This window comes from Nomia melanderi, chromosome 14, assembly GCF_051020985.1.
Source record: "Nomia melanderi isolate GNS246 chromosome 14, iyNomMela1, whole genome shotgun sequence".
NCBI classification, from domain to species: Eukaryota; Metazoa; Arthropoda; class Insecta; order Hymenoptera; family Halictidae; genus Nomia; species Nomia melanderi.
In genome coordinates this window covers 6,534,001-6,549,338 of record NC_135012.1, presented here as the reverse complement: position 1 = coordinate 6,549,338, position 15,338 = coordinate 6,534,001, and the positions used below count along the sequence as shown (strand labels likewise).

General features: G+C 48.2%; 1 protein-coding gene across 12 annotated transcripts in view; it reads left to right on the top strand.

Annotated features, from left to right (window-relative positions):
• The window catches only part of Eph (Eph receptor tyrosine kinase), a 108,242-nt gene extending 93,741 nt beyond the window's left edge, over window positions 1-14,501 (top strand). For 9 of the 12 annotated variants that reach the window (XM_076373644.1, XM_076373640.1, XM_076373649.1 and 6 more), the window contains 2 exons: window positions 246-583; window positions 3,307-4,893. In XM_076373644.1, coding sequence (XP_076229759.1) covers window positions 246-583; window positions 3,307-3,589 — 621 coding nt within the window. In that variant the 3' untranslated portion in view covers window positions 3,590-4,893. Of the gene's footprint in view, window positions 1-245; window positions 584-3,306; window positions 4,894-8,613 lie in introns of those variants that run through there. The other 3 variants (XM_076373647.1, XM_076373642.1, XR_013000018.1) reach the window with 2 other exon arrangements.
• Window positions 14,502-15,338: the final 837 nt, after the last annotated feature.

Below are 15,338 nucleotides of genomic sequence, written 5' to 3'. Positions count from 1 at the left end.
TGAGATGTAGGAAGATTAAAAGAACAATCGCTGAGAAGTATCTTGGTCTAGTTCCTGTTCTGCTTGGAAAATTGCTCCAGTTCTATGAACCATTCGATGTATACCGAATCGTGAACGTTTTAAAACGGACCCAGCCATCGTCTTGCAAGAGCGACTCGAAAAAAGCCGAGACTCGAACGTCTCGCCAAGTAACCGCGAGTGATTCAGCATACGAATCTTGAAAGATCGTTTACTCCGATGAAAAGGGTGGAAAGATTCCGGTCCGATGGACAGCGCCGGAAGCGATAGCGTTCCGGAAGTTCACCAGCGCCTCGGACGTGTGGAGCATGGGCATCGTCTGTTGGGAGGTGATGTCGTACGGCGAGAGGCCGTATTGGAACTGGTCGAATCAGGACGTGATCAAATCGATCGAGAAGGGATACAGGCTTCCAGCGCCGATGGATTGCCCGGAGGCGATCTATCAGCTAATGCTCGACTGCTGGCAGAAGGAGCGGACCCATCGTCCGACCTTCGCCAATCTCACCCAGACCTTGGACAAGCTGATCCGGAGCCCGGAGACGCTCAGGAAAATCGCCCAGAACAGGTAAACGTCTCAATCCTTCCTCGCTGTGAGAAATCTGTCCGCGGCACGCGTCGCGTCCTGTCTTTCTCGCGCAAATCTCCGCGTTGCTCGCGCGTGCATCGCGTCGCGCCGATACTAACCCGTGCGAACGATGCGTTTTTTATTCTATCCAGGTTCGCGTTACCGTTTACGGACTAACGAACGGTCCGCGATAAGAGTCGTTGCCTGTTCATCGCGCGAACGATTCGATGGTCTCGCGAGCAACGCGTTTTATCGAGGTCTGTGTTTCTATTCCGCGCGGCGATCGGCTAATCGCGGCCGAAACGTTCGGCGGAGTTTACATCTCTCTCCTAACCGCCCCCATCGAATCGTTCGTCCATCATCTCTTAACACGATATCATGCCGCATGCCACGCGTTTATTCACACTTCGTGTCCATAAATTAATTTCTCTCGACAGCCAAAGGTTTTTTCCGTTCTCTCGCTGAATACTTGCGAAGCTCACACCGCTCTGCGCTCTCCACGTACGCTGTTAGACTGGGCTTTGATATGTTGTTGCTCATTCGTATAATAGGATGTCACGCCATTGAACGACGTACATATACGACTGTTAATGATACCGTCCAGGATAATTGTCATTTTACGAGAATCTGTGTGTGTGCGCGCGCTCTACCAAACCCGACAGAGACAGATTTTTCGTCCGCACGCGCGACGCGCTCGAGGCGTCGTGAAAAATACCTCGACCTGATTGGCATTACTGGAAGCGGGCAATATATATGTACATATATATATATCCGTAATAATCCGATCTGTACTGGACTGTGATTCTCGTTCGCACCTTTTTCACATTCTCTTTTTTTCCGTATTTTTTTTTGTCTCATTTTTCATTGTTTCGGAAACCGCATTCCTTCGATTGGTTGTCCGAACACTGGTGTATTTTTTTTCTATATTTTTTTTTTTATATCTCCGAACTCTATCTTTCTGTAGTCCGATTCTCGTTTCCAGTTCGTACGCTTCCCGTAGCTCGAAAGTCGTCAAAATTGATTTTGGCACAGCGCCTCCGCTTCCTCGCTTCCCGTTCTCTTTTGCATCGAAATTCAATCGGATCGTCGCGAGGAGACACTCCGGCCCGGGGATTTCGGGCGGAAACGGGCGAACGCGTGCGACGAGCCGGAAAGATCCGCGGCGAAGACGTTTCTGTTGGACGTTCTACCTTTTTTCTCACTTGTTTGCAGCACATGTTTTGCCGGGCGAATCTGCCGCGACGCGGTGTAATCCGGTCGATCCGACGCGGACGTCGCGAGATACCGCTTCGAAACTCGCGCGACGCCGCTAACAAGCGGCTTTGCGCGCGAGATTCTACGCTTTTGAACGGCTTTTAACTTCCTTTGGAACGCGCGTGCAAAAGAGATGAAAAAAACCGTCGAAGAAAAGATAAGAACACAATAGAAAAAAAAAAGAAAGAAAGAAACAACGAAAAGCGATCTGCTGGTGTTAACCACTTCCACGCACTGTTTCCGTCTCCGCTTTTTGCTGGGAGGAAAATTAATTTATGGACGAAAGTCTCTGGCGCGATCATTCTCGCGGGATAATTTTTGCCGTTCGCGTTTCAAGAGAACGACGAAAAGTGCGCATCGTACTGCGGTGGCTTTCAGAGAGCTTTTATCGCTTTAGCGCTTATCGTTTCTGTAATCCTCGATCCCCTTTACCCTTTCGACGCCCTCCGTCGTGTCCTTCCATCCGTCCGACCAGCTCCTCCTCCTCCCGCGTCTCGTCCTTCTCTTTCTTCGGCTCCTCCTCCGCCTCTCTCCCCCGCCCGCCACTTATTTCCACCGCGAACAACGCGAAAAAAAGGCGAACAAAGGCGAGATCAAACGATATTCGAGAGTCGGACGTCTTGTTCCGCTTTATCGTCGACCGATCGTTAATAAGGAATACGAGAAAGACGTCTGTGTTACGAGGACCGCGCCGGACCACGGAAAAAAGGGGGGAAAAAAAAGAACACGAAAGAAAGATGAAACGAGACAAGAGGCGAGAGAGCCCGAGACACGTTTTCTCCGTAACCCGAGAAAAACGATCGCGTAACGGGACCGCTCGATTCAAAACGAACCAATCGGTTGTCGCGGGACCAATCGATTATCGTTCGATTTCACACGAAAGCCCCGTGGGCCGTTTCGTCGCGCGACGAACGCCGCCGCCGTGGAACGGTGAAAGCGTTTTCGGTCGAACGGAACGGACCACTGGCTTCGCGTTGTTTCCAGTGGCATCCGGTTCTCGGAATCGATTCCATGGCTCTTATTCGAGGCTCGACACGCCGATGAATCGGTCCATGAGACCGATTTTCCATTCCCACCTGTTCTGTACCCCCCGCCTGCCTTGTTTCTCTGTCTCTCTCTCTCTTTCTCTCTTTCTTTCTCTCTCTCTCTCTCTCTTTCTCTCTTTCTTTCTCTCTCTCTCTCTCTCTCTCTCTCTCTACCTCTTTCTGTCTCTCTTTCTCTCTCTCCATCTCTCCCTCCCTCTCTTTCTCTCTCTTTCTCTTTCTCTCCTCCCTGTCCAAGAAACAAACGAAAAAGATATTTCAGTTTCTCCCAGCGACGAAGTCCCTTTTTTTCTGGGCTAATTCTTTGTGGTTTTGGTTTTGTGGTGTCTTTGGTACCCGACTACGAACTGCAACCGAACGCAACTGCGACAACTACCATCTACCACCAATCTACAACTCTCCAACAACAACCTACAACAACAACAGCGTGAGGCCACCTGCACACAATCCATACTATGTCACAAGCCATGCGGCTGCCGCACAGGTCGCGGCAGCGGCCGCTGTGATTCCAGCCGCCGCGGCCACCGGCCAGTTCGTAGACGTAGTCGGCCATCAGGCCCATCAAGCCCAGTCGACGATTGCCGTTCCAGTAATGCCACCAGGAGCCGGCCGTAGCTTACACTATCACACACACGCAACGACACACGCATTGCCACAGCAGCCACCGCTTACTTACCCCAATTGGGTCCCGTTCACGCATTTCGGTTAAAAACCGGCCGTTCTTTGCAACCGCTCTCTCACCTTCCGTCATTTGGACGGGCGCCTACCGCTCGTCCGATCTTTTTAGCCGCGCGAGAAGAAGTCGGCCGATGAAGGAACCTTTCAGCGGAACCTTTCACGCTGTTCCGACGCTGCTACGGTCGCGTTGATCTTAACGCTTCGTCTATCGGACAGCTGCCAATCCGTTCAGGACGAATGTCGGTTTGGCGACATCGAAGTTTCGTGTTTGGAATGCAAAGTTGCACACGAACATTTTAATCGTTTAAACAACAAAGATTAGTATATAGTATATATATTCTCTTTTCTTCTAGTATTTAATACTTTGATATATAATTTAGATTCTTCCGAAGGTTTCGAATACTTTAAAGAATCCCCGTGGGCAAAAGGTTCACAAGCTTTCTAGAGACTTAGAATCTACTTTAGTAATTTGCGATAAACTGTTCGATAGCTGCAGGTAGATACGTTAAGAAATGCGTTAGAAATCATCTTCAACCCCTAGAATTGTAACACCGAGTCTCATGGTGAAGATTCGAAATCGAATTTAATACGAGTACGAGTATTTAAATTTTAGTTAGCGATATATACATGATAAACGTAGAGCTCGTTTGCCGTTAGGAAATTATTAAGGATAAAATAATTCTCGCGAGCGTGCTTATCGAAGAAATTACAAGACGAGGGGTTGAAGAAGCTCCTGAACGCATCGAGAGGCGACCGTGGCAGCGTTAACAGCCCCTTCAGCCGGCAACCAGGAGTACAAAAGAGTCCTCTCGTTGCTCGACTTCGGCCCGCGCCATCTTATTCCAGGACGAAAGCCGCGCGACGATTTCAAACGCCGCGAGAGACAGTCCCCTTCTCCTTCCTCTTTCGCTAGCAATAACAAAGACCGCAAGGGGATAGCAACTGTCGGTTTCCCACGAGATCGAACATCGTCTCTCTGTCGACGGACTGGATCAACAGGTTCGAATTGTCTGTTCTTTCCGTCCGTCGACGTTCGACGCGCGGCTCTCGTCCGACGAATAGCGAATAGGGATATCAACACTTCGAATCCTTTCGAATATGTGGCGAGAAATTCGAATCGCTTCGAACAAGATTCGACATCTTCCGATCCTCGACTGCCTTCGACGTCTTGAATTCGAGTCAGTCGACCTCGATACGAACGGCTCTTGCATCGGACCGTGCCAAAAGATTCTTTCGTTTCGTTAATACACAATAGGCTTCCTGCGTTTTGTGTTCGATGTTGCTGAATTACTCACGACCCATTCTGTTCTATTATCTTGTCCCATCTATCCAGAAGTTTCGTAACGCCGTCGTCCCGAAACTCCTGCCAAATTAAACGTCGCAGGCGTAGCTTGAAAGAAACTTAGAGCCTAAATTGGTTTACCGAGGCTCGGCTCGAATTCAAGACTTCCTAGATATTCGAACGTTCGAGCACATAGAATCCCTTTCGAAATGATTCTAATTTCGACAGACTCGAGAAGGTCGAGCTGCTTCGAAAGATTGAAATGCCCGTCGCTAGCAATGGACCTATCCTAGCTGCGATGGAAATTCTCGTGAGGACCTCTTCCTCCGGGAGCCAACACGGGACATAATAAGTAGGACGTTTCGCGAGCGTTTAGCGAGTATAGTTAAAATTTAGGATGATCGTTTATTCCGTTTCGGCGGGCGCGTACTAGGCGCGCGTAAGAATGGTAGCGGATTAGCCGTTTGTAGAGGATCACGTTTGTTCTCGATTGAAACCCGATTATCGGTATCGATTCAATTTAGAGAAAGATTTCGCGGCGATACGTGGAGCTTATATTATTGTTGCTCGTCGAAATGAGCGCGCAGACAGAGTCTTTTCCTTTTTCTCTCCCCCCTCCACTCTTTTTCCGATTTAATCGCGATCGTTCGGGCAAACGCGCCACGCGCGAATTGATTCGATCGGTTTTTCTAGCTGCCACGTGGATGTCGCGTAGAGAATATTTATGGTTCTAGTTAGAGGGATTTATATGGAAAATTTTTCAGAGAGTATATATATGAATACATTGCTATATATGTATATGTACCCTCCAGTTTTTTCGTAGAGTTAACGAGAATTTATAGAGGACGAATCGAACCAACGAATAGCAATATAGGGTTGAGAGGGAGGACTTAAGCCCGTGGCTTAAGTCACGGTAGGAGGATTTTATCCGCGGGACGTGTTGAACGCGAGAATGCAGTCATAGTCTTTCAGATGTTTTTCTAATTCTTGATGATATACGTAATATATATTATATATATTATAAATATATATATACACATATACATCTCGCACGCGTATACGTAACATGAAAGAGGTAACAGCGGAGATCTATATGTATATATGTATGTAGTATTTATTGACGTCATCGACTTTACGGCAAAACAAAACAAACAAAAAAAAAATGAAACAAAACTGCAAAGACTTATTAGCATGTAATATCGTGCGAGCGACCGTTCGAGACCAGATTAGAATAGTATTTTTTTACTTGAGGAAAACCAAACGAAACGTCGGACAAATCGTGCAGACCGTTGAACAGGAGAGAAGACAGCCCAGGCCGTGTTTCCACGCCGAGCTAATCGATGATACCGCGTCGCGAGCACACCGCGTCGCGTACACTTACCTTTTAGGAAGAAAACTTCGAAAAGTCGATCGTAAAGAAAAAAAAAGTAGTGGTACACGTATACGTTGCGCAACACCATTGCAGGAAAAATGATCGATCGAAGTGTGCGGGGGGCCTAGTTTGCGGCGTTCGTTCGAGACGACGAAGTTTTCCAACGATTTTCCGATCGATCCGTCGACGTTGACGTTGAACGTACGGTGCCCGGTCAAATAACCCTTTACGAACAACGATTGAAAATTCAACGGTTTCTTTCGTTCGTTTAAGAAGGCTTTATTATATCGATGCTTTCCATCATCGATTGTCCGGCTTGTTTATCGTTGTTTCATAACCGGTTGTTTGACCGGTTACGAACGGAATGGGTATACGTAAAGTACCGGTACGTTAAACGTTAAAGTGAACGGGGGAAAAATGAAATAGAAAGACAGACAGAGGGAAAGAGAGAACGCGCAGAATCGAAACGGACAATCAGCTTAGGCGGCGCGTTCGGTCGCGGTGATCGAATCGAATCGAATCGAATCAAGGCGGCGTACAGACGCGCGCGATAATTACCTCAGGATAATATATACGTGGACAATCGCGACGAAAGGAGCTTCGCAGAAGCACGCGGGACGCTCGAGAGAAAAAAAACCGAGAGAGGGAAAACGGGCCGTACGCGAGACGCGAGCCAAAGGACACGTAACACTCACGCATATACACACACGGAAAGCACACGGTTACAGGAACACGGGGACACAGGGGCAGAACGTGCACGCGCGATACACGATACACATGAAAGAAACACACACGCAAAGCACACACCTCAGTGTGTGACCTCCATCGCACTAACAAATGCTAACAATTGTCAGAATCAGGGAAAGGGGTGCTCCACCCCCACCCCCACCCGCCTCGTCGACATCCTCCAACGTGCATTTGAGGAAAAGGTAAAAAATCAAGAACAGCTTTCAGTCGACCAAACAAGTAAACAAAGTACGATTTACGGCCGAGGAGCCAGGAGCCATTTCATGTTCATCGTGCCACTGTTTTTTTGTTCATCGCGTTTTCATCTTTTAATTTTCAAATTTCACGATCCCCTTGGCCGCGATAAGAGGTATCAGCTACACGTTTAATGGCTCGTCGCTCCTTCAGCCACGTTGGATTCACCCACGAGTATTGCTGCCACGTAGACAGCATTTGCTCTGCTTGTACCCTCTTAGTTCGTATCGCACTGCTTGCTTCGTACGCACCATTATATCCATATCTCACGTATCTACGTAACCGTACGTCCAGCTAATAAATATATATATACATATCTATACATATCCGAATAAATCTGTGTATACCGTGAGCCGTGATCACACCGTCATTAGTTACTCTCGTTGCCGCCATTAGCGAGTCTCACTCTCATCACCATCGATCTCTCGTACCAACAGCATCGTCGGCAACGATCCACGAACGGGACTCGGGTTTCCGCGACCTAGCCCGGCCTTCGATCTTCTTGGCACCGGTCGGCCGCTTGTCGAGGTTTCTCGACACGCAACGTCGCCGCCCGTTACGAATAACGCGCGGATCGGCCCAAGAATTCGGGCGCGGTCGCGGAAACCCGCCTAGTCACGATCTCCAAGTGTACATAAAGATACTTTATCGACCCCCACCCAGCCACCCACCCCCGCCCGCCCCCAACCTCTTAGACTAAGATCCATTTGATGCCGTACAATACCCGTAAAAAGTTCGATCCGAGTGAACGACACCGTGTAAAAAGAACTTCTAGAAGTAGCAGACTATCTGGAAACTCGACTCACGCTTCTTCGTACCCCTAGACCCTAACCAAGCAACTCTGTTTTATCAGGAATTCGGTTTCTGCTCGCGGAAACACCGCTGCACCGTGTCCACGCGAGATCAGCAGTGTCCAATCAAGAACCATCCAGACAGAAGTCACGGCCAGCCTTTCCGCGAGCAGGGCACTCAACGTTTTTTCTGTGTGTTTTCCCGTTCCAACTAATGGGTATCTGTGTACATACGTATCTCGGTATCTAGCTCTTCCCCGCGCGAACCGATCCAGGGCAGCGTGTACGAGTCACGGTTCGCTGCCAACATCGGAACGATCGGTTCCTTTACCAGAAGACGAGTTACTTTGGCGATGAAACGCGTAAGAACGTAGGCATTAGTCCTCCGATAGAGAGGATCATCGAACAGAAACATCTGTGATCGACAATGTCCAGCCTACGTTCTTCCGCTAGCCTCTCCTTAGACACCCGATCAACGGCCCGTAGATCCCTGGTGTTCTCCAGATCTCCAGGTCTTTGGTTCGCATAGCGTCCTTCACGGCCCTCCTTTGCCCAGCCCAAACACCTCCGAACCCCGAAAACTCGCACGAGTCGACGATCAGATCCGTCTAACATTGTATTCTCGACAGGGGCACCAATCCACTGGCGCCGGACGCGGTGGACTTGACGCAGCTGACCTCGGTCAGCGAGTGGCTGGCCTCCATCAAGATGTCCCGGTACGCGGACAGCTTTGAGAGGTCCGGCGTGACCACCCTGGAGGCGGCCGCCCGCGTCACCGTTCAGGAGCTGACGGCGCTCGGCGTCACGCTGGTGGGACACCAGAAGAAGATCATGAACAGCGTGACGGCACTGCGGGCGCAGATGTCCGCAACCTCGCAGGGCTTTCTCGTGTAACCGGCGCGCGCGCCCGGAAACGACCAGCATCGATTGTCGCGCAGTCGATCCCCGGGGATCGACGGAAGCCGGGCGTTGGCGTCCCGATCTCTCTCGCGTCGAGGTTCCATCGAGGGACGACGATCCAAGCGGGCCGGTATCATCCTAGTCAGGACGACAGACGTGTCTCGAGGAAAGCGAGCAACCGTTTCGGCGCCAACGCCATGAGGAATCGGTCGAGGGATCGGAGAACAAGCACCGTAACACATTCCACCGGCCATTCGAGTGCCCGTGAAACAGCGAGAGAGAGAGAGAGAGAGAGAGAGTGCGTGTGAGGAAGAAAGAGAGAGAGAGAGAGAGAGTGAGAGATACAGAGAGAGCGTGAGAGGAAGAAAGAGAGAGAGAAAGTGAGAGATAGAGAGAGAGTGTGAGAGTGTGCGTGTGAGGAAGAAAGAGGGACAGAGAAAGAAAAAGTATGTGAGTGCGCGTGCGAGGAAGAGACAGAGATAGGGAGAGAGAGAGTGTGTGTGAGAGTGCGCGTGTGAGATAGAGAGATAGAGTGTGAGAGTGTGAGAGTGTGCGTGTGAGGTAGAGAGAGATAGAGTGTGAGAGTTTGAGCGTGAAAAAGAGAGAGAGAGTGGCTGTGTGAGGTGTAGTGTGAGAAAGAGAGAGATAGAAATTGTGCGTGAGATGTGCGCGCGAGAAAGAAAGAGAGGTTCATCTCCCTCGAGATGGAACACCGTCAGGTTTTCGTCTCCTCCCCAACGACTCGTCAGCGACCGTGAATCGGTGCCATGCGACATCAGTCCTGGCCAGCGAACCGTCGATTCTCGACCGGTATGAGCGACGTACAATACTCGCGACGGGATCAATCCGTAGATAATGTATGTATGCACGCCGCGACGGCCTAAACGAACCCGAGTCGGCCGCGTCGACTATTCCCCTTTCTCTTCCTAGAGCAAACGAGGTGTCTCGCGGCGGGACACCGGAACTGCCGCCGTCTAATCACTGCCGTAATGTTTAACGAACACGTACACCCGCGGAAACTCCGCTCGATGCGACGGGGACCGCAATCTATCGTAAAGACAGCCCGACGGAAGTCGGACCGTTCGATGGGAGCGAAAGGAACGCTCGCCGGTGTCGAGTATCCCGGTCCGACGCACTGAATCTTTGCTCACGCGCCGATGCAGCCGACGACGGTTTCGCGCGCGACGAGCCTACCCAATTTTCCGTTGTCGCCGACGAACGGTTTTCTGTTTTGCATTCGCCCGCGAACCCTCGTTTCGTACAACGCAAGCTGACGGACCCACAAATACACACACATTCCGCGCGGTGTTCCCGTCCGCGTCGGACGGCAATCGAGCCGGTGAACCGCGAGCACGTCGTTGAACGATTACAGACCATCGCGCGAACACCACGGCCTAAACACTCTGTCCACGCACTGCGCCTCGATTCCACGGTTCGAGGATCTCCGGGAACTGGCCGCGAAAACAATCGACGGAAGCTTCTCGAGCGGACGCGTGATTCTTCGCCGATGAATCTTTAGTTTATAACCGACGATGTTTAATTTGTATGCTTTCTTGAGACGTGTGCTCGCCTAACGTGCTCGCAAACCGTTGACCGTTGCCCAAATCCATTGCCGCTCGCAACAGTTTAAGAAGACGGGAAAATAAAAGACTTCGCAATCCATTGTTTTGCGACCGTTGCCTTATTTTCATGTAGAAGCTGAAACGTTCACTGCCATTATTTTAAAATAGCTGAGTTCAGTGTCGCTCAAACGAATAATCAAACATTTCCGATCGAGTGCGAACGGGCGCGTCATCGAAACTACCGACAGTGACCCGCGAGACGTTTGCGATCTTTGGCGAGTACACGCTGCTACGAATCGTACTATTTATTTATACAACTTGCGAAGGATGGGATGAACCTCGAGTAGATTTATCAGCGGAGGAAGCACGCGATCGGTCGATCCTGACGATCGTCGCGCGCGTACTCCCACGGAACGGCACTAACGTTAGCGAACAAGCATCCGTGTAGAAGAGTCGAGGACTGAAGTGAGAGCCTAACGCAGCGTTTTGCATCCTGTGCAACGAATCTTTCATCATTAATGTACACCGACCACGGCGAATACACTCGATAGTCGACGGAATGTCGTCTACGAGCGAGAGCATCGGAAAAGAGCGCGCGGCGAAACGAGACGGAACGGAATCGTGTCACGACCCGCTCCGCGCTACGTGTATTGTACGCGTATGTACCTGTCGACGAGATGCGAGCGAACGAGAAACGAAACATGTGCCAATGAAGAACGATCGGAGCGAAGAAAAGCGAGCGTGTGCGTGGTAGGAAACGAAAACGCGAGTACATTCGAAAGGGAGCCTTCTACGCGTACGCGCAAGCGACGAAGGCTAGATTTTTATTAAGAAAGACGATCGAAGGGGAAGAGGTGCCGATGAAACCGTGGAACGCGTCCCCCGGCAACGTGAACATATCAAGTGAACGTATCGCGAGAGGCGAGCGAGCGAAACGTGAAAACGAATCGAGTGCCGGAGAACGAGGAGTCGGGGGGCGAGGGAAACGATTTTCGATAGATTCTCTTCGGGACGATCGCGACGAGTGGTGGTTCGTTTCGAGGCTCGTTTCGTCGCGACGAATGGTCTGTACCTCGTTGGACCCGCGTTCGCTGATTTTAAAGACTGCGCTCCCGGGCGGTTGACGACCCGGGAGACACCCGTGTCGAGAGACGAACGACGCTCGTCGGAAGCTCGAACACAGTGGCGTCGCCGAGCGATCGAAGACGCTTTTCCGAGCGAGTCCGCCGGGCCACGGGCGATTTTTATTCTTAATTTAACGAATTACGATATAGGAATATAGGTGGCGAGGCTCGGGGCCCGCGGTGGATCGCTGAAGGACCATTCTTTCGGCCTAACGCGCCACGAGAAGGAAACAGACTGAAAGGGATCCGAGTTCGGAACAAAATGGCCGAGCACCGCTCGGCCCGATTCGTTCGGATCGGTCCATCGCGCGCGTCGAAGCCTCTCGATTAATAGAAGATTCGTACTCGAGGCCGTTCCGTTCGCGTTCGGATAATGCGATGGAAGGTCCTGGAGGCTCGAGTTGGTCGTGCGGCCGTGCGGAACGGAGCGGAACGCCGCGCGGCGACCGCGAGCGCTCCGAGTTCAAGGGAGAACGAGAACCCGGAAAGCTAACCGGCAAAAGGAAAGGAAAAGAAACGGCGACGATTTAAGAAGCAATAAGCGAATACACGCAAATGCAGATTTTTATATAGAGAATGTTAACAAATTTCAGAAAGATATTAATTATCGATAGCGCTATCTTCCTAAATGTTCGTATTAAAATGAAAAAGAGAGAAAGAGAGTGAGAGCGAGCGAGAGAGCGAGAGAACGAGAGAGAGAGAGAGAGAGAGAGAGAGAGAGAAAGAGAGAAAGAGAGAGAGGAAAAAATGTTAAGAGAGGGTAAGGTGTAAGTGCATGCGAGGGGTGACTCACGCCGAGCGACGCGCGGCCTCGCAGCCGAACGAGCAGAACCGCGTCCAATGGAAACTAAACCGACGGCCGAATCGAACGAAAACAAGGAACGCGGGGAAAGCGAGCTTTCGTTTTGCTCGGCTCGATGGGAGACCCGCTAGCAAACACCGCCAAACCAACGGAAAAGGTTTTAAGAACTCTTTCAAGCTGTAACTATTTGTGTCTAGCGACGAACCTGCGAGTGCGACCTGAAGTTTTGAGAATGTCGATAGTTTCAGCGGATTTAATATTTAGATTTCATAGATCTCTATCGATATTACACACGATCGTAGGCACGAAACGAGCAGATGATAATTAGTTAGAGCGTAAAGGATATCTTATTAGAGAGAGACCTTTTCGATTTTCACTTTTTCAGTCGTTCGAGTTTCGATCTGGCCCAGGGAACGGGCTGACCCTTCCTCCATCCCTTATTCTTGTCCTATCCCCATCCAGCTTATAGCAGTCTTCTCAATGTTTCCAATCTCCTCTTTTTCCCTTTATTCTTCCTGTTATTCTCCTCCTTATTATTTCCCTTCTTTCTCTTCTTCTTCTTCTTTTTCTTCTTCTTCCTCGTGTCCATCCTTCAGTCGTTCTATCGCCGACCGCCCTGCACTTTCAAAGCTTTCGATCGTACTTCGTGTCGATGTATTTACGTTGTCTCTTTCTCTCTTCTTCTTCCTCTCCTCCAACCCTCTCCAGTCGATAATGATACGCGAGAAGAGCTTTTCTTTTTTGATTTTCTAGAAACGGGGATCCGAGACTAGAGAAGGAAGAGCGATAGAAAATAAAACTAGAGATATATCTAATAACGTAAATCAAAATTGCGATTGTTGCGCAAACGAATGTTTGGTTTGCTTCCTCGTCAACCTCGATCCCACCATCGTTGTCAACCCCATTGGTTCGTTCGTCTATTTGTTTTATTTTTTTTTCTTTTTCTTTTTTTTTTTTTTGGTTTGATTATTAGCATTACTGTTAGTTGCAGCATTTCTGTCCGTGCAAGTCGTTTCCTCTTTCCGTCGATGAAATACAATGACGGGCAACCAAAAGGGAGAATTCATCCGAGTGCCTCTTCCCGAACCGAAACCCGTGCTACACAACTCTTCCCCGACCCCGCCCTCCACCCTTATCTTTTTTTTGTCTTACTTAAATACCTTTTTACTCGAGTAACACTTTGTCTGTACTACTATTTATTAAAAGCAAAGAAAGCCTTATTTATTGTTTAGAGATCTGACTAAATTAAAGCGAACGTTCGAATTGTCGTAGGTTTATCTATTTACCTTTGCTAGAATCGTGCGAAAGGGGACGAGAGAAAGAAAGAAAGAAAGAAAGAAAGAAAATAATGAGAGAGAATACGCAGTTATTTCCTTACCGCGGAGTTTTCGAGAAGCTCGGGCCCGTTGTAACGAATTCAAAAGAAAATGTGAAACAGGAGGCAGAAAAGATAACACGGACGAACGGTCGGAAAACCGGGAGCAGCATCCATAGATACGATCGTCGAGTCTCCGAGCAGCTATGTCTTTTATCGATTAGTTAAGCGTCTTCATTTTTCTTTTTTCTTCTCTGTGAGCGACCTACGCGGCGCGTCGTTTCATTCTCCCTCCATTTTGTTTTCTTTTGTTCCGTTTCTACTGCCACCACCGGTCTTTTTACAGCGAACTTTATCAATGTACCTGCTTCGAAAACGAAAAGCATACGAAAGAAGATAAAAAAAAAAGAAATAATAATAACAGGGAAAACGAAAATGTAAAAGTAAAGAAACGTTATATCGAGAATTCGCGAGAAGACAAAGCACACAGGTACCGTCCCGTATATATTATAAATAGCTCGCATTCATAACTATCACACGTACACGCATCATAATTTATGTATACTCGTCGAACTGAGTTTTCACAAGCAGATTGGTTCAGCGAAATCGCCACCGTGTGTCCTCGATTCATTGTAAGAAAAAGTATGTGCGAAAATGAACAAAAAAAAAAAAAAGAAAAGACAATGCGACAAAGCGCAACAGATGCAATAAGAGAGTTAATGTCGACAAATTTTGGAATGTGTCTAAAAACATTTTTCCTATGGTGTTGTCAAGACGATGTTGAATGTAAATAAGATATAATAAATAATATACCTTATACGATGTAATATCAAGACTGTTCTGATTTTTAAACCTTACCTCTAAAATAAATGTCGAACATCGATGCACTTTATTTTTCTCAAAATATTCTCTTTATGGTCTAGAGAAACTTAACTCATCGCACTCAGAAGGCGACTCTCAATCACCATTTGATTCGACGCGGTAAAACTATAAAATCTGATATTTAATGTTGAACTTTGTATAATGGCTCGGTACGTGAAATATTGGAATAAAATAGCTTCGTCCCTCAATGTACTTTTGATTTCCCTTCGAGTCAATTTCATGGAAATCTTCGCCTTGTCAAAATATGTTAAACATTACTAGTGAGAAACTTCCGAGCGTAAAGGGTTAATAAACAAGGGACAACAAATATGTACAAGAAAAACGCGTTATAGTAAGTATAAATACCTAACAATGGAACAACTGAACTAAAGTATTCGAAACTTAGCATATTATATATACAAGTATTTAAATATATACATAAATGATGTGAATTTTCAACAATGTACAATGAATAAGAATAAACTTGTAAGAAATGATTGGCAATTAATCAAGACAGAATTAAAAGCATCGAAATATTATCATCGGTTCCCTGCTCTCAGTATTTTTATTAGGATCGCAATTAGTACAATTAATAACATAATAATATAATTTGGAATAGACTTACAATTATTACTTTCCTTTATTTTGAAAATTATTAATAGAGGGCAAAATCGGGCGTTTTCCCTAATTTTGCAATGAGTAAGACAAAGACAATTTTGGTTGCGGGCGACAGTATCGCCATCTAGCGGTGGAACATTTGGAGAGTTCTTAGATATACCCACAATGTGTA